The sequence below is a fragment of the Athene noctua genome, chromosome 11, assembly GCF_965140245.1.
Source record: "Athene noctua chromosome 11, bAthNoc1.hap1.1, whole genome shotgun sequence".
Taxonomy (NCBI): domain Eukaryota; kingdom Metazoa; phylum Chordata; class Aves; order Strigiformes; family Strigidae; genus Athene; species Athene noctua.
Window position 1 is genome coordinate 5,196,770 of NC_134047.1, and position 24,053 is coordinate 5,220,822.

A 24,053-nucleotide genomic window follows, 5' to 3' on the forward strand; every position below is an offset into this window, starting at 1 on the left:
ATTGAAGTACTTTTAAATAATATAGAAGGCAAAATCATTATAAAAGCAAACCAATGAACTTCCAAACTGAAGTAACACAGACACTGCTCAGGGGAGTGGGCCCATTATTACAGCAGTCACAGGAAAGCTAGAGGCTTCAGCAAAGGTGCAGACAAATCTTTCCCTGTTGATGAACTGATATTCCTGATATTTATTAACTTGGGGTACAACGATGGATTTAGTCTGTAAGTTTACTGGAAGCTGAAGATGACTGACGTGTGGAAAACTTTCAGGAAAGTGATGCCGGATTCTGGCTCCACTTGTATGTATTTGGTCACAGTAATTGAGTTTTATTCAAATATTTTTCTTCTTAATTTTATAGAGAATAATTTACTAACATTAGTATTTTCAGAATGATTTAAAAAATCAGACATTTTATTAGAAATAGTGCTCTCTTCCACTTCTCATCCATTGAGTCAGTGTATCGGGATGGGGTTTCTAGCATCTCCAATGTATCAGGACAGGAGTGACAGTTGTACTGATTTAGCAAGGTAATGAAATGAAATTATACCAGCAATTATTTGTGGACCCAGTGTGCTCTCCTAACTGCCTGCAGCTTGTTCATCCCAGTCCTTTCCGCACAATCCAAGAGGAGGTCTGAATAGGTTCTCAGCTTTCAGTTGATGGTCTGTCAAAATTAATATTCAGGGATTGCAGCTTGTAACAAGCACATTTATAGTCATATGAGAAGTGCGTGGTTTTATGAGAGCTCTTTATTCAGAATTGTATCTGTCTTCAAAAATACGTGTACATAGCACAACGGGGAAAAATGAAACAACTCTGCTGTTTCCTTCTTGGTAACCTGGCTTCACCTGTGTGAGATGAGTTTAACCCTTTTATGAGAGTTAAGAGCACTGAATATCATACCGTAATGGCATAAAGAGACAGGAAACTACGCTTTTTAAGAATAACTCAAACCTTTACAGTTCGTGCCTCGGGCTATCTTTTCAGTGATCTGTACACTTTGATTTGGGGAAAAAAAAAAAAAAAAAAAATCTCCCTTAATTGCCAGTGTATGTCTGAGCTACCCTACTTTTGTACTACATGAACTTGAAGCTCCACAAAGAAGGCGCTGAACATGCTAAGCAGCTTTTGGCGTGTTAAAATACCGTCCACAGGCTGCGTGATTTTCGGCTTCATGCAGAGAAGGAAAAAAAAAAATTAAAAAAAATTTCTTGGATCTGTGAGGTTTCCAAAGAGAAGAAAGTGTTACTTCCCCTTTAAGCCTGGAGCCGGTTCGTGTGTGTGTGTGTGTGTGTGTGTGTGTGTGCGAGCGTGTGTGTGTATGTGTGTGTGTGTGTGAGTGTGTGTGTGTCTCCTCCTCTTTGAGTGACACAGCACTTAGATATGCCTATCAGTAACTTAAACCCCACAAACTCCACCTTCTAAGTGAGGAAGCTGTGGGTTGATGGAAATGTAGTGAGCAGATTGAGACAGACAGTGAATCATTAGCAAACTGCAACGCCAGGATGAACTTGTCTGGAACCTAAAAGGAGAAAACCGTCTCGGAGTCCTCTGCGGTGCTGGGCTTTGCGAAATACAGCCAAAGTGGATCTAAAAGCCGGTTGATCCCCAGTCCAAGATGCTGCTGGTTTCCCAGCGGGTAGAAGCACCACGCATGGAGCCACATATTCCAGTAAGTAGCATTTGAAATCGCTCTGGACTGGGAAAGTAGGAGCCGATGTAGAAGGACTGAAACACCCTCGGAGTAGTCGCTGGCCCAGGCTCGGCGCGGCTGAGCCGGAGCCGCTCTGGGCCGGGGTTGGAAAGTTTGCAGAGGCGGTTCAAGAAAGTGCCCACCTTGTGCTGGCTCTGCCCGGCACTTTGTGCCTGTGGGGCTGCGCCGCGGCTCGGAAAGGGAAGGAACCAGAAACTTGGGGTAAAAATTTCGCCCTCGTCCCTGGTGAGGGCGGCTGTCAGTCCGGGGAGAGGAGGGAGCTGTCGCTGGCGGCGGGCGGGAGGGGGCCCGTGGGCTTTAAGATGGTGGTGAACAAGGTGATCTCCGGGGCGGTGCGTGCTCCTGCGCGGCGGCGGGGCAGCCGGTGTGTGGCGGCGGAGGGGCCGCTCCGGGGCTCGGGGCGGGCAGCGCCCGGCGGCGGCCGCTCCGCGGGTTTGCGTGTCATTGCTGGGGTGCGGGGAGGGGGAGCAGGAGGAGGAGGAGGAGGAGGAGGATGCCGCCGGTCTCGGCCCGGGTGTGAAACGGCGGCGGCCCGGGGGGAGCGGGGCTGGGGAGCCGCCGGTGCCCCCAGCGGCGCCAGCTCGGGGTGTCCCCGAGGAAGAGCCGTGCGGCCGGGCTGCCTCAGCCCATCGCGGGGGGGGTGGGGGGGTGTCATTTAAACTTCGATCAAACGGGCAGGGAAGGGTAAACCCGGCATCGCAAGGGGACTCCTCGGGGAAGGTGTCACACGCCGAGGGGCTAGTGCTGGTCTATAGCATTCTTATTTTTTTAATAACTCCTGGTATTTGTGGTGTGCCCGGTTATTTGGGGAGGCTGAAGCGCACGCTGTATGGGCAGGATTTGGAACAAAAGGCTCCGCCGAGCCCAGAAGGAGCCCTCGGTTATTCCTGAAAAGAGTGCGGAGCCCAGCGCCGAGGCTCCGTTCCGGCCAGGGTGCGCGTGTGCGCTTCTCGGAACGGGAATAGCCCGAAAGTGCGGGAGATGGTGCAGACGCGGCGTGTGTGCCACTCTCTCCGCGACTATACGTGTATTTGAAATAAAATGCATGCTGACTCACGATTTAAACTGTTTTGGTTTCTCATCCTGTGATTAAGATCGGGGTTTAGAGCAATTGCAGGGGTAAACAAGGCGCTCGCTGACTCGGTCCCACGTCTCCCTCTCAGGCAGGGGCTGCCCCTCTCCCCCGGTCGATGGACGATCCCTCCTCCCGGTCCCTCCTCCGCCGCCTCCCCGGCCTGTTGCTCGGCCCGGGAGAGCGGCGGGGCCGAGGGCACCGCGGCTTTTGTTCGGGCTTGGCTGGGGGGGTGGTGGGGGTTGTCACCAGGGTGACTCGGAGGGATCCCGGGGAGAACGGCCGTTTCTTGGAAGAAAACGGGCTTTGGTTTCCTTTCACACCCCTTCCCCCCCCCCCCCCGGAACAATAAATTAAAAGGCCGCTTTTGTTTTCCACGGTGCTCCCGGCAGGGCGGCGGGGGGAGGCGGCGGGGCCGGGGAGCGGGGCCGGGAGGCGCCGCGGAGCCGCGGCCGCTGCCCGGCGCGATCGGGGCCGCGGCCCCGGGGCCGGTGCGGACGCGCGATCGCTTCGTCTCTTTCCCGGCGGCACCAGATGCGCCTCTCGGGCACCGGCCGCTCGCAGGAGCCTCCTGGCACGGGCGCCGCACGAAGAGCCTGCCTCCTCCTCCTCCGGCACCGGGGGGGGACCCCGCAGTCCCTCCCCCGACCCGCCAGCGGGGAGATTAACTGCGTCTGGCCCCTTCCCCGAGCCGGGGGCGGAGGCGCCGGGCTCCCCCCCCCCCCCGCTGCTGTGCGGCTGCCCCGGCCGGGGAGGGAGGAGGGAGGGGTGCGGGAGCGCCGGGAGGGGCGAGATACTCCCCCTGTTATATAATGTGAGTGTTTCCCTGCTTAGCCCTGTAATCCCCGGGTAATGCCTAATGCCCGTGCCCCGGGGGGGCTGGGGGGGTGCCCCTCCCGGAGCTCCCCCTCCGGGCCGAGCTGATGGGGAAATAAAGCTGCTGATGTGCGAGGTGAACCATATGGTGCCTCCGGGAGAGAGGGAGCCGGAACGGCCTTGAACCTGCCGGAGCCAGCAGCTGTTCGCTGCCGCCCCCGCCCCGGGCAGCGGATCCGATCGGCCCCCCCGGCCCGGCGGCGGGCGCAGGGCATCCCCCGGACCGGCGGGGGCCGCCGCCCCCCCCAACGCCCGCAGCGGCTCCTCCCCGCCGCCCCCCAAGCGGCCGCCCCCCCCGGGACGGATTTCTGTGTATCCCCGTGCGAGGAGCTGCGTGCGCGCAGAGTAACGGCGGGGGGGGCACGAAGAGTACGGGGGGGGTGGGGGGGGCAGGGCTGGGGGCGGACACACGCGGCGGTGGGAGAAGCTGCCTCGGAGGGGCGGGGGGGATGATGCTGCCTGCCTGCCCACGGCCGCGCTCTCCGAGTTACAGGCAGGCAGGAGCAGTTTGAGCAAGTTCTACACTAGCACCTAAAAAAGCAGCGATCTAGTTCTGGCACTGACCATTTTCAGTTCTCTCTCCCTGCCATATGTTTGGAAGGGGAAAAAAAAAAGCAATTTGGGAAAGATGCTCTCAGCCGAAGGGAGGAGGTGGGCTGAGGGAGCGAGATACAAGGAAATTCCATGTTAGGAAAGCATTACCAAGGGGTGACTTCTAATGTTTTCCTGCCACTGACGTTGACAGTGACACACATGTGTGGGTTGAAATTGGAACGTCACTGAGTTTTTAAACTCAACCAGGAAATAGTTTGTTGCTCAGGGATAAAAAACAAATAGCTTGTATTGTGAGGCAGGTAACATGCACTTAACAGCTCCTCTCCAGTGAGTGAAAAGCTGTTTAATGTTTAGAATTGAACGGCTCAAATTTAATTTAGCTTTTTGTTTTCAGAGTTTTGGTTTGGTTTGTTTTTTTTTTTTTTGTTTTTTTGTTGTTTTGGTTTTTTTTTTTAACTTGAGGTTTTTCATCTCTGCTTTTAATCCTTTTAACTAATACTTCAGAATCAGAAAAGCAAATATTGACAGGGCTTCACTTTTAGTCCCTTGTAACTTAGTAGTTTGAACCTGCAAAGTCTCTTGGGTTTGTTTGGGGGTTTTTTGTTTTGTTTTGTTTTGTTTTGTTTTGTTTTTTAAAGCTAAGGTAGTTGTTAAAGGGTTTGGGGGGATTAGTAATTACAGGAGGCAGTTATATATTTTTTTAATTCGTTTGTATGGCTTCCTGTTACACAGGTAGAAGTGTTTTATAAATACAGTGTGTTTGGGTTTGGTTCTTTACTGATCTTGTTACAAATGTTACAATGTGGTATCATTCAGAGATTTAAAGTGGGATTAGGGAGTTATCGTGCTAGATGCTTTCTGAACATACAGGAAGATTTACTGCAAGAGTTCATGATCCAAGGTGTCAGGGTGACACTCTTGCCCTGACTTAAATAAATGGTCACTAACCTGCCTGGATGCAACTGTAGGACAAGGATCGACCTAGGAACTGTCTTCATGAGAGACAAAAGTTAGGAAGGCAGAAGGTAGCACAAGGGCAAGGGTAACAGTAAGTAAAATCCCTGAGTCGTCCTGTAGGTTAAGTACAGTGCAACTCACTGGTTCCCAGTCATTTAATCAATAAATGTTCTGTGTTACTTGCTACTCTGATGAAAGTCGCCTTAAAATAACTTTTATGAGTACGTAGCCATGGGAAAGTGAAGTAAATCTTGCAGAAGCTGTGACAAATGAATTTATCCAAACTGGGGGATGGAGTAGTAGAAGGGTGTCTGAGCTCCTTAAATAGGGAAAAAGGCAGGATCCCCAGGTTTTCATTGTTCCCTTGTGCTGGCTGTTTCTGAGTGTCAGCGGTTTTCAACATTTAGGCAAAGGTGACTATAAGTTACAATTCATTAGCAATTGGTATGGTCTCCAAATAAAGATAGCTAAATCAGTTTAAATGATGCTGGCGCCTCTCCAAGGAGCCCTCTTTATATCTGACACATTTGCCATTCACTTCTTTAAGGAACAATTAATATTGTACACTGCTATTTCTTTCCTCTATGGGAAGAACAGTAGTGCAACTCATTACAAAGGTTTGCTACCTGATGTTCCAGTTTGACTTGCTACGTTGTTTTTTTTTAAAAAAAAAAAAAGTATTCTGAACTGAAGGAAGCAGAAGACACACCAAGGCTTTGCGTTGAACTGTTTTATATCAATATTGATTTTTTAAGGGGGTTTGTGTTATAAAGAGGGAGCCTTTATCCCCCTGAGCTCTTTGGCAATTATCTTCCTGCCATAAATGTTGATACGCACATAATGGATGTAACTAAAAAATCTCCTTATCCCAGCAGAAAAGGCTGACTGTTTGTTGGAGCAGAGAGAATGCTGAGAGTGTGAATAGACAAACCCATATGTCGCTGGTGAGAGAGATAAATGATGGACGAACAGGAGTTGGTTACTATGGATCAGCACAATAAACCAATTCCCATCATACACCTCTCTTAATAATATACCAGTTTCAATGCCATTGACGGGTAACCTAGGTAGCACCAGTCAACTGTAAGTTTTTCAACTGTTCTTTTATACATCTCAAAGAACAGTTGGGACTGTTCTAATTTTTTCAGATGTTGAGTGCTAAAATTATGCAGAACTTCCTTCCTTGCCAGTAATTTTGAAGAGGAACTTTAGAGCATTGCTGTAAAATGCCAAATGTGCACGATACCTTTGTGTACTCATAATAAGTTTTGTTCCATGCACCCATAAAAGGGGTGCACTGGAAAAGGCAATTGCTTAACAAATATGTGAAGAAACTGTTGAGGCATTTAGTACTACCATCATTAGTGTTGTTTTGCAGTGGACTGGATATTGGAAGATACTGGAGTATTGTTTTAAGTAAAAATAGCAAAAGAACAATGCTGGTTTATTTTTAAAAAAACCCCACAGCCCTGCAGAATAGGCAGTGATCAATAACACAGTTTTAACTTTCTGTAACCCATTTCAGGGCTGCCAGCAGCTGAAGGGAGACTTTGCAAAACAGTCTGTGCTTGCATCACGGTCTCCTTCCCGTGTTCTTTATTATTACTGCTAGCGCTTTGCACAGAAAATTGAAGTCTTTGTCAGTTAAAGGTTTCACTTTATGTCCTTGTCTTCTGGTAGATATTTTTCATTGCAGTTGCTATGGACCGGCCTGTTAGCTCTGTTCAAAATGAAAGTATATCTCAGGGTGACAGCGTAAGCAGGGCTCATGGCTCTTGGGATATGACTCCATCGTTTTTGAAGTCACCAGTTGTGCGACCAGAGTGGTGCGGTCAGAGAGGGATAACTAGCAAATGCAAATGAGCTATGAAGAGTCTCTATTCCTCTCGGGAAGCCTCCTCACTGATAATAATTTTAATTTTTTAAATGGAAGAAAATGCATTACAAAGTCATTACTTCAAGAGGAAAATAGTGCAGAATTTACTTGCAAAGTTGCAGTAGCTCCTTCTAGGGCTGTTTACTGTGCTGTGCATCTCGGATCTACTGGAGGGTGTTTGTCAGGCCAAGCGGTAGGAGAGTACACAAGCCCTCCTGTCAGGGCCCAGCCTAGCAGTCCGTCTTCATTTTATATTACATGAGACTCAGATTTGATCCTAGAATTAAGGGCCTAAGGATCAGGCCCTTGAGTAGGGAAGGGGGCCTACCCTACTGCCCCCCACCCTGCTCACTCTTGCCCGTTGGAGACAGTGAAATGGAAACAAAGCAGAGCAACAGATACAGACTCTGCAGGCTGAATTTTAGCTGGCCCTTTGCTCCTGTGGAGGAACAATTGTGCCCAAAGGGTAGAGCAGAGGATAGAGTCGTGAGCTTGCTTCCTGCCCTCCCCACCAGGCAGCCCGGCCAGCGGGACTGGCTGGGGGACGCGGGCTGTGCCCAGGGAGTGCGTGGCCAGTGGCTGTGTCCGTGGGGCCAGTGAAGTGCCAGCGGGGCCCAGGCGTGGGAGGTGCAGGGGAATGCGGGATTTCGTACGGCCCTTGACTCTGAGCGCTGCCTCGTCGCTACAATGAGCCATTGATAAGCACTGACCTGATTAAAGGGTGGCTGCTCACGGGAGGCTGGGGCGCGCCCCGGGCTTCCAGCGGGGGCTGCTGGGCTGACCAGAATTTGGGAATGGGTGGCCGGGCTGAGGAGGAAGAAAACCAGAATTCACGATCGTATCCGGTCTAAAGGCGGGTGTCGTATTATGACTTGTTGAAATCCGTTCTGCTTTTCCCTGCAAGGGACTTGGCAGTTTTATTGATAAAGAAGTGTTACATAAGTACCCCATCAGGCATGTCCTAATTTGTTAATAATTGATGATCTGGGTAGTACAGAAATACCAGTGGTGTTAATGCACTCCCACACTGATCTGCAATCTCTGCAAGCCCCCTGTTTTGCTTTGACTTTAATTGTAATACAGGCTTTTTCTTTTTTTTTTTTTTTCCTTTTTCTTTTGAATTTACCTGGTGATCCAACCACAGCTGCCTGTTGTGCTTTCCTGTGCAGGCAGGGACAGCTGGGGGCTCAGCCTGTGGCAGACATGATATAGATTACCTCAGCAGGGGAGGGTGTTAACTATGTTATTGTTTCACCCCATGTCAGGCAATCTATTGAGTGGCATAAGTGTTAGCCCGGGCGGAAGCCAGTTTTTTGCACCTTCCACCTTTGCAGGTAAGGTGTAAGTCAAGTGGGACGGACTTGGTGGTGCATCTGCAGCTTCTGCGCCAGGATTTGTCAGTGCGGGGAAGACAGGGCACTTCTTGCACAGCCCAGAGCAAGCACCCTTCCGTTTCTCCCCTTCTGATAACAAGCTGTATTTGCATGGGCTTAAAAACAGGCTGCTTTCGTTGTGCCACAGCAAGAGAGATTGGAAAAAACAGTTACTTCTGTTGACATGCACAAAAAAAATAAACCCTTTCTGGATATTATCAACATGATCTGGCTGCCTCTTTGTCTTGCATTGTTTTTCTTTTGCATTTCTGGGGAAGTTTCTTTTTCTCTAGAATTAAGTACTTCAGAATTCCGAGTGGGTTCAGGAGTTACACCTACCTGAGACATGCCTATTTATTGTTTTCAGAATAACACAGCATATTTACTCTGTTGTGGGCAATGAAATCCATTACCTGCATTAAAATCAGAAGCAGCAAGCTAACTTTCTAGTTACGTTGTGAAATATAATGCCATTGTTCGCTTTTATTAACGTCTCAAGGTTGATTATATGGCAGTTAGAAGCCTGTTCTGCTGTGCAAAAGACTGTCTTTAATTTCAAGTGGTTGATCCTGATCAGGCAGTTAGAGTGGCTGTAGCAACAATTGCTTGGAGCTCTAAATCACATTTGTCACAAGAATCTGCCTGGTAGTATTGGCTGCTCGAAGACTTACTCCGACTTTTCAGCATTACCCTTTGGTTGGATTGCAGCGGTGAGGGACTTGCCAATCTTGCCTGTTCTTTGTGCCTAATTCTGAAAGACTGGCAAGCTTTATGCTATGTTTTCTGAAGAGGGCCCAGCTTTACTAAGCTGCCTGTCTGTCAGGGATTAATTTAACCTCTAATTACTACATTTTCTTCACAGTTTGCTGCACATGAGCGTGTTATAACAAAAGCACAAAGAAGTATGTCATTTTATTTAGCCACTACTCTGAAATTAATTTAGGGGGTATAGAGTCAGATCTGACACACTTGGTGTTAAAATAATTGTGCTGGCATTAGAATTACATAATCTTGTTGTTTCTAATGATACAACAGTACTAGTGTAAATAGAGTTGTTAACTCGTTAGTCATAGCCACAGTAATAGAAATGATATCTCGTTACAGAGAAATACTCAAATAAACATAGCAACAAAAGTTTCCCCCAAATAATTCATGATTTCCCAAAAATAATTCACGGTTTCTGCTTGATTCCCATCCACCATTTGAATTAGGATGACATGTTTTTTCTAAAAAGGTCTTCCAAATTGCAATAAACAAACATTTATGAGGGCTTGGGTTTCTTCCAGCCTGGATAATGATTTTTGAAATTTTTTTTTTTTTTTACATGCGGCATCTTGGGAACAGTACAAAAGGCCATATGTCCTCTTCTGCCTGCTTACACTGACATCAGCGATGCTGCAGTTCATGTTGCCTTGAGAGCACTGTGTAGTCTTGAAGAAAGGGAGTGAGTCTGTTTCTGTTATGAAACATCGGATGACTTTCTTCTTTTCCAGCAGTGTGTTCTGTAATATTTACAACAAAGGGGTTTTTTTTCCTTTGGGAAGGTTTGGTGTGGGAAATGCAGCCTATCTCCAGTTTAGGTAAGTGTTGTTAAAAGGACTGTTGTTGTTACATAAGGAATCTGCAGTAGCCGTCTCTTCGTTCTGCCCCGTGTCCATCGCCTGGGAGCAGGCTTGTTGAATTGACTTTGAAAATGTAATTTCTCACATCGGGTTGGATCTGCAAAATCACTGGTTATGTACTGACGATTTATTTCTCGTGGAAACAGAAGATTGGTTGTATATTTTGGTGTCATGTATTTGAGTTATAAAGCACAGGCCCAACCTAGTAATTCTCCTTCAGTAAAAACTGTAAGTGCATTTGATGGGAAACTTCCCCCAAAGATTCCCCAAGGTCAGACAGGACACAGTTACAGAGTCAAATCTTGTAGTCCCTTTCTCAAAAGGAGAATTAATGTGGCATCGTTATCCAGGCTTGTGACAACAGTGACACAGGATTGCCAAAAAGACTAATGGAAGGAGATGGATGATTGATTCTCTTTACAGTAGTAGATCAGGTTATTTCTCTGAATTCTTTCTTCAGTTCTCTCAATTCCCAAACTGTAACCAGTTACTGTAATTATTTACTCTAATTACTTCCAATCTACAAGTAAATTGAACATAAATTAAGATCAACTGATGTAAGGGACAGGATGGTTCAGTGAGCTGACAGTAAGGTATGGAGACGATTTGCTGATCAGTAGTTACAGGGGATGGCTGTTTGATAGCTGTGTGGAGTGAGTGCTAAGTCCCTGCTCTAATTTTTCTGGATATGAGTTTTCACATAACAGTTCGGAGATTTCCTAAGGTCGAAGCCAAGCCCGAATAATGCCTACTCTAATTTCAAAACTGTCATGATTTTGTTTCAAAGGGTCTGAACATCACAGGCCTCCAGAGGCGGAGGCAAATTGTTCCCATTTTGGCAAATGGGAATAATGGTGCTTTGCCTTAACCTTCACACTAAGCATCCTTAGCTGGTTAAATATTTTGTAAATCAGAAGTGCTTGTTACTAGCTGAGGTCTTTAGGGACTTTTCACATAATTGGAAATTATATTCAAAATAAAGGTAGGTACATCTCACTCTAAGACCCCCTCAGTGTGAATGATAGTTCTATTTCTTTGTTTTGGTTGTAATGCCGACACAGGTGGATTTTTTTTTTTTTCCTCTGACGTCACATCATAATATCTTCCTTTTCTCTGAAACTTCAGCATTTGATATAGGAGGAAAGAAGATACTTCAAGGCAAAAATGGCATCTACTCTCAGGAATGTATTTTAATGTTTCATTCTGTCACAGATCTCCATAGGTTAATTTTTGGGCCAACGTAAACAAATGAATACTTTACGAAGACATTTGTCATACACAGTTCTACTCACATGACAAGCTTTTCCCCCATACATTAGTATGTAACATTTAGCATGTAAGCATTTTCAGTTTAAGAATGTGTGCAACACTTATTTTCATGTGGCTATCAGAATAGGCACTGAGTAGAATTTAATTTGCTTTGACTAGTTACTTTAAATCTTACTAGGATTTTCACAATTTCAGATTTACATAGGGAAATAATTTCCGAATTCATCCGGTATTTCAGTAACCCACTAGGTCATGCTGATGGTCAGGTACTTTTAAGGACTTCACTTTCCCTGTTCCTATTACTTACTTGTTTTCTTAATTAACTGTGTTGATTTAAATAAAGTCACACAGACTGAAAAAATCCCAAGTATATACAATCTTGCAGTCAGAAATACAGGCAAAAGGTTTTGATCTCTGACTGCCAAATGGTGACTCATTAAAAAGGAATTTTTGTTCCTCCCTTTTCAAAGGGTTACTCACTCCCAGGCAGTAAATATCTAGTTTTGATGCCACTGCATTGAAATGCCTGACATTGTTGGTGTATTAAATCCAAACTCTGTAAGATTATTTGATCACAGGCTCCATGAAGTTTTGTTTTGTTGTTTTTCTCGATTAAAAAAACCTGTCGGGGGATTTGCTTCAAGCTTTACCCTGTCAGTTTGAGTACAGTCTAAAATGAAATATGTTTAGATTTTAATAACAGAGGACCCTTTCCATACTTTAAGCACTGGGTCATTCCAATTATTTTTAAACACAGGACCATGCAAGCACTAACTTCTTTCTAATTTTGCATTGGGTAACATTAGACAAGGACATTGGAATTTGTCTAAATCAAAGAATTCTCTTTGTCTTCCACATCAAGGGTTGCGTGCTAAGCATTTTCTAACACGACATTGCATAAAGCTGAAAATAATTTGTACTGAAGAGACACATTCAAAACCCAACCAAAGGCATTATCTTCTTCTCAGTTTCCATATTAATCTTGACTCTCCGAGCCATCTCCTTTGTTTTCCTGTTCTTACCTGTTCTACACAGTTGATGGAAGGGCACAATGGCATGTTTGAATCCTCCATCTCATCTCCTTATTTGTGGATTGGTTGGTTTGAACTTTACATAGCGTGGAAAGGTTGTTTTCTAGGTTGCAGCAACACTTGTGTTTGACTTGAAGCTGAAGGAGAGCACGTTCAGGCTTTTCAGTCTTTATGAGAAGTGAATCTTGGTCCCTGATCCCAGAAGGTAGACCAGCCTTAATTTCAAGTGAAAGTCCTGCATCTTCAAGTAATTTCCATTAGTCAATTAAAGTTCAATATTCTTGATTTCCAGAGATATATATGAGTCAAATCTAAAGTTTAGGGCAAGTGTGAAGGATGTTAGAGAAAATGTAGATGTTTCTTTTGATACCACTCTCCCCTCCCCTTCAGGGCTCCTACAGTCTGTCAGCTGTAATGGAGTGATTTGATTACTTTGTAGTGTTAAGCTAAAAGAATAAATCTAAGTGCCTTGGGAATGGGGAACCAATCCAACAATCAGAAACAAACAAGTTAATAAATGTGAAGCATTTCTGCACGGTACTGCTGCAGAAATGCTACTTCCAGAGATGCTTGGAGGCAGCCATGACTATTGGACCAGTCAATTAGTGTAAGTATGTTCAGTGTACACACCACCATTAATTGGATGATGGGGGAAGTACTCCGTGTTTTTGAAGGAGAAGCGTGTGTCTTCTGTTGGTTATAAATTATTAAAATCTTGACTGTCTCAGGCTGAACTGTTTATTGCTCACCCCCTTGCTTCCCAGTCACTCTAACCTACATGGAAAAAGCTTGACTTAGGCAGTCTTAATTGCCCTTTCTTTAAAATCATTCTGGCTCTATACATCAATCTATAAATTAGTTTTTTCCCCTTGTCAGCTCTTCTCTCCCCCCACCCCAGCTCCCCAAACTCTAGCCTGAAATAGAGCATTTGAGTGTCTGTCCACAGAGGCAGTTTGAAACCCTGATTTTCTGAGTTTCTGATGCCCACGTGGCAGGCTACATACAGTCTGGAGTCATTTGTACGGGCAGCATGCATAGAAATACTGTGAGCTATAGCAACAGTGTCAAGTGCTGTTGTGTAAGAAAACCCCTCCTACTCACCTGCATGGAACTGATTTTGGATGTTGTAACTTGTGCAGATAAGGCATGGATTAATTACCCGAAGTCTTATGCCAGCTGTAGCTTTAATTTTATACCTAAGAATGGCCATAATGGCAAACTAGCAGGTAAATGACCAGTTCTGGCTGCCCACGAGTCCTCCCTTTGGAGCATCTATACTGGTAACTGTATGTCTATTATTCAGGATTTAAATTTTGCCACTTTGCAGCCTTCAGCTAGTCCAGCGAATGTCCCTTTGTTGGTGTTCACACCCAGAACAGAAACAGCTATAGGCCTTTGTACAAGGACTGCAGAAAACGTACTATTGAATGCTTTGCCATCTGCTACCCAAAATGTAGTGAGGCAAACTGTTAAACTTCACGTGGAGCTTAGGGTTTGATTAACTTAAATTACCCTCCTGTTGTACATGTTTGCAATGCCGATGGGATTAGGTGGCATATATTTTCAAGAAATACATGTTCATTATTAAGAAAGGTTAAGCAATAGCATCTAGTGGTCATTTCCTTTTGGAGCATAGCTGTGTCTGCAGCGTAATTTGTTTGTTTGTACATACTGCTGGATCCTGGCGAGGAGGTGGACCAGTACAGGCACAGCTCAGTGGTGCTGGCTGGCCCAGCTGCAGGGGCTGGTGCTGCCGAGCCGCCGATGGAGAGCCAGAGACCTCGGGGCGTCGAGGTGAAGAGGTCCAAAGTACAAGGAGGCAATGGTAGGGGAGAGAGAGCAGGGACAGGCTGGGACTAAAGGGAGGGGAAAGCCAAGGAGACAGAGGGAGAGCTGAGGAAGCCGGGCAGGTACCTGCAGGGAGGATGGAGGCACAGCAGGTCCAGGCCCACCTCGGAAGGGCTGGGATCCCTCAGGTGCCTGGTCCACCAGGTCCAGCATCTCCTATTGCTTCTACTCAAGCAGTAAGTGTTTCCTGTGTGCAAACTTGTTCTGTGCACCTTCAACCTGCAGACAGTGCTTTTCTTTATCTCCGTTGTCTTTTTTAAGTTTGCAACTCTTTGGTTTTTTCCTTGTACTCTTGCTTTCATATTTCTGTTGTGATTACTCCACTGGAGAAATGGGAGTCTCTTAGCAGCAGTGAAGGGATGCTCCAGGGAGCCAACCCTGTGTTGCCTCTTCAGAGGCAGGCAGAGCTGCGTTGGTGAGCAGGCACAGTGCCGGGGCTGCACACCTTTGATTGCCCTGTGATCACAGGCATGTGTTGGTTTGGTTTATTTTGTTAGAAGGATTTTTCTTTGGGTGATTGCAGTGCTTGGGCAGCCCAGCTACTGAACAGCTGACCAAAGCACGCAGCTGCTATTCAGTGTGCAGCTGCAGTACATGCCAGTTGGCTTTTGAGTCGGTGCTAACACTGGGACAAAAGTCAAGGTATGTCTGTGCTGCTGTCCTTGTGTAAATTCACTGGTTCAGGCGGAAACAGTGAAGACAGCTTTCACCTGGCTAACCTGCTGATTACTGCCAGCAGGACAGCTATGGCTGCATGAGGTAAGTTTGAGCTGCAGAAGTTGCTTAAGACATTAAGTAAATAATGTGGCACTCTACCCACATGGAACAGCAGAAGTGCCCGGAGCAGCCTGGCCAGCCTTCCCCGGGCCAGCCTCGCGGGCACGTCTGCATGAGACCAGTGAGCCTCGCTGTGCCCAGGAACCTGGTTCAAAAGATCAGCTGAGCTGCTAATGAACCATTTTCTCAAATCTCCTTCAAGAGAAATTTGAGATCTTAAGGTGGCCTTGGATTCTGTCCACCTAAGATGGTAATGTCCTCTTCTACAGCTGGCTCTGAAGCATTGCAGCTTCTCCAAAGTAAGGAGATGTAATTCTGTGTTTATAAAGGCAGACAGGAAAGTAAAAGATTCTTTGGTTCTCTCTGAGACCATTTTCACACGTAGAAAGAATGAGTCACTCCACATTTCATTACTGAATGGGACCTGATTTACAAGTGTGTATGCTCTAAGATGAATGTTGGTGGATGAACTATGGTTTCCTCCATGCGCATGCTGTAAATGGGCTTCAACCAGTTTGATGTAATTCATTCTGTAGCACTGTGCTGTCTTTTGAAATGGAAGCATCATCCTTCTTATGATCTTCTAAATCTTCTAAAGGTTAGAAGGCCGATTAACATGGAAATTCTTGATTAGCTTTAATTCAGCTCTACTACTGCAGGAAGGCATAGTTCCTGAATTGCACAAAGAAAGACTCTTCAAACACGGATCCAGATCAGCGTACTGGAGATCCTGTTGGTAGGTGTGGTGACTATGATTAATATTTACTTGATGCCTTTCATCTTCCAAGTACTTTACACAGAACAAGCATTTCATCTTCACAAAAGATGTATGAGTTAGGTGAAATAAGTTTTACTGTCTCTGCTTTATTAATAAAGGCAGGGAAACTGAAGCAAAGAGATTAAAGTAGTTTGCTCATGGTTACAAAGAAGGCTAGCGCTGAAACTGTGTAATTCCTGGTTTCTGTTTCTGTGTCCAGACTAAAGTCTCTTCTTTGTAAGAAGCAGCAGCAGGACAAACTTTTGAGTAAGAACATCATAAGAATTTAGCGAGGCAACTTAGCAGATGTTGCAGCTGCACCTGTGGCACCTAACGCTGGTGCCCCACTGGGTGATGCACTGCTCTCCTCCCTTGGCACTGCAGTCTCTCATCCACTCTTAATGAGGATCACCACGGATTGCTGCTTGAGTCGCAAAGCATCCGTCGACCTTCTCTTAGGCTGATACAGTTCAGTCACTGCTCCGGCCAGACCACTGGAGACATAAGTATGTGGTGAGATTTCTTGGGGTAAAAGAGTTTCTGCTGGAGTGACTACGATACACATATGTTCTCTATCTATCCTGCATACATGATTACATGATTTTATTCAACTCAGTGACTTCTTGAGATGTTTCTTTGGAGATGCACTAGAAAGTGCTTAAATTATATTGTTGAATTTTAAGCATGCGAGTGCTTGCATTAATATGGAAAAATTATTTGTTTACCTTTGGCTCGGATAGGGTTACTCATAGAGCTCGACTTTAAGTATATGCTGAAGTGCATTGCTGAATCAGGGCCCTAGTTAACAACAAAGGCTGTGTCACCCTGAACTGCAGACTGGCAGAGAAGCTGTTGAGGGCCCAAAGGTAGTTTTTGGTTTAAAGAGCTTCCTATCAAGATGAGTCAGTGGACAAAGCTTAACATCTGAGAAAGTTCTTATCTGAGAAGGTATCTGACCTTTTGAAAGAGAAACCTCCTTTGTAGATGCATACGAGTTGTGTGCACCCTGTATCAGATTGTACAGCCAGATGACTGTAATGGAAATCCTCACCTGGGGAGGCGGTGCGGTCTGAGCTGGAAGCCTCCCTCCCTCTGTTCGAGGAAGAGCAATTGCATTTTACTTCCTCCAGTCCCACCGTCGTGAAGGAAGAGATGTCCTTGCCTGAAACTGGAGCCTGCTCAAGATGATGAAACTTCATTCACTCTAGATTTGACTATAAATTCAGTCTCATGTTTCGTGTGGAGTAACAGTTTTTATGCTGCAGCGAGGAGTCACTCAGCGAGAGAAGGAAGACAGGAGAGCAGAGCAATGCAGCCCTGCTCTCCTCGTAAGGCCATGGTTCAAAATGTTTAATTAGTTGTTTTGAAACGGTGGCTCTTCTCCTTTGAGGAAGGAATGATGTATCAGCAAAAGCTGACCAAATTGATGTAGCAAATCAATTCTATGGTAATCCATTTATTTAAACTTTGGTACTTAATTTTATAAGCGCTTCTCAAGTGTTCCTGTGCTCCCGTTCATTAGCCAGTATTCTTTTATGCTATTGCTTGGAGGTTTGTGCTGCAGATAGCAAAATGGCCAGGACATGCCACTCGAAACTGCCTCTAAATGTAATTCAAGCAGGTCTGCAATAATAGTGCTAAAAGAAGAGCTGTTTAGCGGCATTATTAATGGGCAAAGAGTTCAGGCAGGATTATGAAAAAGTAAATTTTTATTAAGAGTGGAGGAGCTAGAAGAATGGACTGATTGCCCTGAGTCCTCTGGGCCCTCGAGCAATCAATTTCCCTTTCTAGTATTCAGTTACTTGCTAATTGTATTGATTTTTATCAAATATGTGTACAAATCAATTTTATATTTTAGTGCTGTTAAAAGCTTCCTTCCTTCCTCACAGGCAGGGCTGCTCTGATCATTCTCATTGTCTTCCTTTATTTTAATGCTTTTATCTTAATGCATATTTTTGTTAGGACACACATGTTTTTCTTTAGGATATTTAACCAGGTAGGGATTTTACCTAGATGCTCAGGTTTGGAGCAAATAGTCATCTCTCAGACAAAACCTCTGTGAACTCAGTGGAACTGTCTGCTTAAGTAAAAAATGCAGGAAAGGGATGTGTTGTGTTATAAAATGGGTGGGTGCAAGTGACCATATAGTGTGACCCCTGAAGAGCAGGAAGCGCTGCTAGCCAGGAGGTGAATTGTGTTGCGGAAAGATTGTAACTAGAAACAAAGAAGGGGATAAATGCTGAACATGACGCACTCTTATGGAATAAACATGAAAATGAAGTCAGAGAGACAAAAATTAAACTCCTGAAATAATGCGAGCTGGTTTATCAGTACGGCCCCCATCGTTGTTGAAAACCAAGTCACCACTTGAGCACTTCAAGTGAAGTGGATGCTGGAGACATCTCCAAGCAAAGTGAATGTACTGAGCTCTGAACAAAATAAAACAACATTTTCCATTTGTGTTTGTTTATGCCCATGGCGATTTAAATTGTTCCTGTCAAACGTACCTATTTTCTGAGATAGCACACGCTCGCGCTCTATTTTAATGTAAGCTGCACAGTTTGGAGTTGAGGAGAATCTCCCTGGCTGTGTGTGTAAGCCTGAGAGATTGACTCTGGTAATTGAAATGTTTGGGGTATGCACAGCCGTGCCGGAGATGCTGGGAGAGACTTTGAACTTTTAATGGTGTGAGCAGTAGTCATGAGAACAAGGAAAGCCGGAGCTCTGCTTTTCCACTTGCCTCTGACTTAATATTACACTGCAGAGTTTTTGACACTGTGTTTTCTGCTCTTACTGTCAAGGCACTGTCTTATCCTTTTTTTCAGGAGGGAAGAGTTGCATTAGCAAGTGTCCAGGTATACATATAGCCGGTAAAAATACACTTTAAATAATCTAATGCAGTCGTAGAAGCATAAAGCATTTTATATTTTACACTGATCGCTTTGGTCTTTTTGTTCTCCTCCCTGGTTCTGCTGATGTTTCTTCATTACACAGTGATCCCAGCTGGGAAAGCCAGCAGAAACCACAGGTTTCTCAGCCTCTCTTGTCTGCCAGTAGCTGCTCCCAGAGGCGGTGCTGTGGTATGAGAAGACATACCCAAGCCCTCCTGCCACTTCAAATGGCCCTAGGAACCGGGGTGGTGGGGGTTCACCGGGAGCCCCCAGACCACTGCTCAGTAAGAAGCAGGCGCCTTTTGTGCCCCGCAACAGAGTTTTGCTGTGCTTCCAACCTGCCATGGCGGCTTGTCTTGCTACAGGGTGCTTGATTATTTTCAGATCCGGTGTAGGCACCGCAACCATAATCATCAGTATAATGTTTTAGAAGCTGGTTAGGAGAAACCAATCTTATTCTCCTTTGATGTCTGTGCGCAGTGAGATTCCTCGCCGCGTTCCCAGCCGGAGCAGGGGGATGCGTTCCGCTGTGTGAACAGCTGCTGCCCCGGGAAGCTGGAGGCTGCGGAACCCCAGGGCAGGGGCTCACGGGGAGGAGAACCTCTGCTAGTGCTGCCTCTGGCTCCGCATCATCTTGCAGACCGTGAGCGCGTTTTTGTCATTAGGTTTATACAGCACCTCTCGTACGAGGAATCACAAACTGGATAAGCCGTACGAGGGGTCATTATAACACGGAGAAGATAAATGTACCGGTTCTGCTGGAGGCTGTCCTCAGGCTGTTTGTTATGTGTCTCTAACACTGTCACTACATCACACACTTCCTCGATCTCCGTATTACCCTACAAGCCTGTCTAATGGGATCCTCTGTTGTTGATTCCGGCTTACCCTGACCTACTTCTTTCTTGTGTCCCAGCAAGCTGTCAGGAGCTATCAGAGCACTGGGAGCTGAAATAAACACTCACTGAGGGGAAAAGCAAGGCTGTCTCTGGTGAATTTAATTAGCTTTGTTTAACTGGCTTGTTTGCTTTGTAAATCACATCATTTTTAGTCAAATTTAAGGGATAAAAAATTCTGTAATTAAAATCAAATGATGCACGACCTTATTAAAAGTCAAGGGTTTTAGAAGTTCAGTACAAAAAATCATTTAGTTTGTAACACGTTTGCAGCACTATGAATATTTTAGGGGGAAGAAGGATGAATTTGAGATGCTTTTTGGTTTTGGGGTCTTTCTTCAGACAGGGGGGAGATTGTTATTACTGAGTCAACATATTTGATTTAAAAAAAAGTCTTTTTGTTTTTAAATTAATACTTGAGTCTTTTCATCAGTATTGCAAGCTTGCCGGATAAAATTTTTGAATCCAAGTAAAGATTCTTACTGTTTCTTTCTGTCCTGTGGTCTGAGCATCAGTGTATTATCCATAGTTTGAATCGCTGCTGTTGTGTGAGACCATGGTTTAAATCATGTCTTCCCTTTGCACTTCTGTTGCATTTTTGAGCGTAGAACAGAAGTCATTGTAATTTTGGCTCTGCCAGACAAATGAAGCACTGACTCGGCAAGTCATCACTGGGTTGAATTTGAAAGTGCTTATAGTATTCTTATCAGACAGTATGTTATGTCTTTCAGGTGCTTTACTGTATTTCAGTGTGGCACATATTTCTTTTAACAATTGATGTTCTTGCTCTTGTCAGCATAGGGTCTAATCCTCTTGCTGTTGAAAATGATAAAAGCCCTATGAATTCCTAATATGTCTTATCAAAATCTGGCTAAAATATAAAATGTCTGACCCCAACTTCTGATTCTTCTTCAGCAGAAATATGTTTCTTCCTTGCACCACGCATGCATATTGATAGAGCTTCCTGAGTACATGTCTTATAGAAATACACCCGTCCTTGTGCTGAGCTGCAGCATGAACAGAAAAGGATTAAAGGACCACTGAGAAAGAAATGGGTATGGATGAACTTGCAGTGTGCAAAAAAGGTAAAATACAGGACAAAATGAGTACCCAAGAGTATGAGAGGAATTAAAAATCTGTTTCGCAAGCTGCAGTACTTCTTCCAGTCCTTTGAAAAGGATGTAAGATTGGCCAACTTGTAGTACTGCACTGAGAATTACTCATGGTAATAATTTTACTGAGGAGTATCATGAGCAGCCTGATTGTTCAGTTACTTCTGAGTAACTCACTAACTTACTGATCACTGCAAGAATGCAGAGGAGGGAAAGAGAAATGTTCTTTCCTCAATAGGAGTTTTGGAACTCCCTTGGCTCCACCGGAGTGCATGGGGCAGGGGTGGAAGTCGTATGAAGATCTTACCAAAAGAAACAAATGCACTGGGAGATTTCGGTGGTTTGACAGAACTGAATCAAAACAAGAGTAGTCCGGTGGGTGGGGTAAACCAGCACTAAACTGTTAAGTCCAGTGAACCTGGTTTGCTGAGTTACCAGCAGTGGAGAAGGAGACAAGGAAAGCTGAGACATCCCAGCTGAAGAATTCGTATACCTTGAATGACTCCACTGAATGAAGACCATAAAATTTGAAGTATTCTAACATCAGAAACTTTGCATGCATTCTGCTGCTTTACCAGATCTTGCCTCTCCCTTGTGGACTGAGGTCTTAAGTATTTTTGGCATCTGTAGCTGAGATGTGTAGAGTAGGAGGCATACAAGTACTTCTCCTGGGTCATTGCTCCAGAGAAAGTGGGTGAGCTGGATATCGTGGAGTTTTTATCACAGGCATGGAAGCAGACATGTTTTATAATTTGATCCAGTGTGAATAGCATGAAAAATTTTATGGTCTCAATACCCTATCAGGAAGATGAGTAGTGGAGCAGGGAGATAACAAGGGGGCTAAAACTAGATACTCATTTAGACCCATAGCTGCTGAGTGCAGCTCGCTGCAGCTGAGAACCGGGTGTGAGGACAAGGAGACTTCGGTGCTGTGGGAAAGTGGGAATTTAGTGTGTTTAGCAACAAACATGTGATTAATAGATGCGCGCCTGTCATCTCTGCGATAGCACCAGAGTCCCTCCATTCATCTCCCCAGCCGCTGGGGGAGGGGAGCGGGAAAGCGGCTCCAGGCTCAGAGAGCACGTTTGCTCTTGGTGTAAATCAGGAGCTGAGAAAGGGATCTGGCCCAGCGCCTCCCTCTGCGCTTAGAAAAGTGCCTGGCGTGTTCTGGGCAGCGCTGTAATCTGAATAATAAACACTTAATTCCAAGATCATCATATTTGGCTGAGGTTGTTCTGTTAAATGATGCTTTGCTTAGAGGACACAGAAAGGGGCAAATGTTCAGTAAGACTTGAATCGTTTAACTTAAATCAACCTCCTCCTACCCACTATTGACATATCAAGAGAACCAATGAGGCATGTTTAATTACACATGCACCGAGTTGACAATTAGTCTGCAGACAGTGATTTTTTTAATTTATTTTTTTCTTCTGACGCAGCAAGGAAAGATTTGATCCTGCAAGAGGATCTTCCTAGCTGTAATACGAGCAGGGCTGGGTTTTTGGAGTTGGATTTGGGGTTTTTTTTTTGCATTTTAAATGTAAGTGGAATGTTTTTATCTTCTAGGTCAAATGATTTAATCTGATGCTCTAATGTTACATGGTTTAGCAATCCTTCTGCTCCCCTTCTGCTTGTAATAAGTGACAAAAGTACGGCTTCTTGCTTGATAAATGGGTTAACAGTATTCACAAGGCAGGTAATAGAAATCCATATTAATAGGTGGAAATTGGCTCTTGATGCTAGGCAGGAGAGTCTAATGAAAGTATTATTGTTTTAGCTTCCAGCTCCTTTGGAAGCTGAAAGCTAAATGCCTGTATTACATTCTTATTACCTATTTATCACACCATATAGCTGAGTGGATGTTTATTAAATTACATTCATGTTTAATGCCTGTTTGTATACTTTTCACTGAACGTGTTCTCAAAGGAAATTTTCTGGAAGCGTTTCAGAAATGCACAACTATTTTCCCATTCTCTTTATAAATTAAAACCATTGTTGCCAACTGTCAATATACAATTGGCTTGGAAATTAAATTGTTTCCTACTAAGCTGTAAGAACCAGCTAAACCTGCTCTATTTAATTTCGGAAATAAATGTTTAAAAATCTGAAAAACACACGGTGTTTTGGGGTAGTGTTGATTCTATTCTAGTCTTTGAAAATACTCAAGATCCCAAGAGTTGGGCTTACCTAGTTTCAGCTTTAATTTAGCATTAAATTGCTTCATCAGGGATTTTATATATGACCTTCTGTATGTTTGTGATTCTTTTGAGAATATTTAAAATAGTACTGAATACCATCAAAGATAAGAAATTAGGAGCTTGTTTATTAATATACCTACTTATGGCACTTCTCCAGTTTTGCATTCTTATTTTCTTCTTAAGCAGCACTTTCAATTCATTCCATCTAAATTAAAAGAAAAAAAAGGGGGAAAAAAAATAACAAAAAAAAAAACAACCCAACCCCAAACCCCCAGCCCAGCACAGCTTAAATATTCCCACATAGATTTGACCTGGAGAGTGCTGGGATCTCAAGGGGTTTCTGTACATTCTGGGAGAGGAAAAAAAAAAAAAAGAAAAGGTGGGCTTCCATTTTCTTTCACCTCTGTTAATCACAGCTCATCCCCCCCGTCAGAGCACTGTGATCACGCAGCACATCACACAGGTGATGCAGCTTCGGTCACAGCGTGAGTCAGGTGAGGACCATGGCTGGTAGCCGAGGGCTCCTGGTTGCATCTCTACCTGGTCCGGCAGAGTCACACCACTTCCTTTCCTGACCCAGCGTCCTGCCTTGATGCCTGTGTCCTCCTCCACTTGCGGACCAGACAAGAGGGATGCCTGGCTTCTCTGGAAGCTGTGTTTACTGGTCCTGGGCTGACCTGTGCCAGTTTAAGCAATCCAAGAGGGGGTTTGGCTCCCACTGTCACACAGAGAGATATGCGTAACGTGTAGAAATCTGAAGTGTGTGTTCTTTCACTTCACCAAGTTATTAGCAGATGCCTCAGAAATACCTGGGGTTTGGTGTGGGTGACTCCTGTGCTTGCAGAGAGCCTCGGTGGCTTTTGCAGGCACCCTGATCATGGATGACAGCAGCCTGAGTGCCTGTGAAATGCAGGGGCTCCTGCCTATGAAATCCTGCTTGGAGGATCAGGCTGTAAGATCTGGACTCAGATGAGAAAGACCAAGGGCTTTTTAATCAGAGGCTTTGATAGGTCTTGTCTACTTGTCGTTTAAGTTCTGTGGAATATTGTATTGATCTGTCAACGCAATCTGTTAAATACTGCCATTTGAACTATGCTTACTTGTGTGTGTTAAGACTAAATAAATAAATTAGAGCTGCTACATGCATATTGGCTCTGCTGTGCAGATAATAATGCAAATACTCTCATTTCTGTAATGTGCAGGTTAATCTTGATCACTTGATCACTTCT

General features: G+C 44.8%; 1 protein-coding gene across 1 annotated transcript in view; it reads left to right on the forward strand.

The window, feature by feature from the left end:
- The first annotated feature begins 828 nt into the window (after nt 1-828).
- MAMLD1 (mastermind like domain containing 1) overlaps nt 829-24,053 on the forward strand; it is an 84,179-nt gene continuing 60,954 nt past the window's right edge. The window contains exon 1 of the mRNA XM_074915371.1: nt 829-1,675. Within this exon, the coding sequence (XP_074771472.1) occupies nt 1,622-1,675 (54 nt within the window). The 5' untranslated portion in view covers nt 829-1,621. The remainder of the gene's footprint in view (nt 1,676-24,053) is intronic.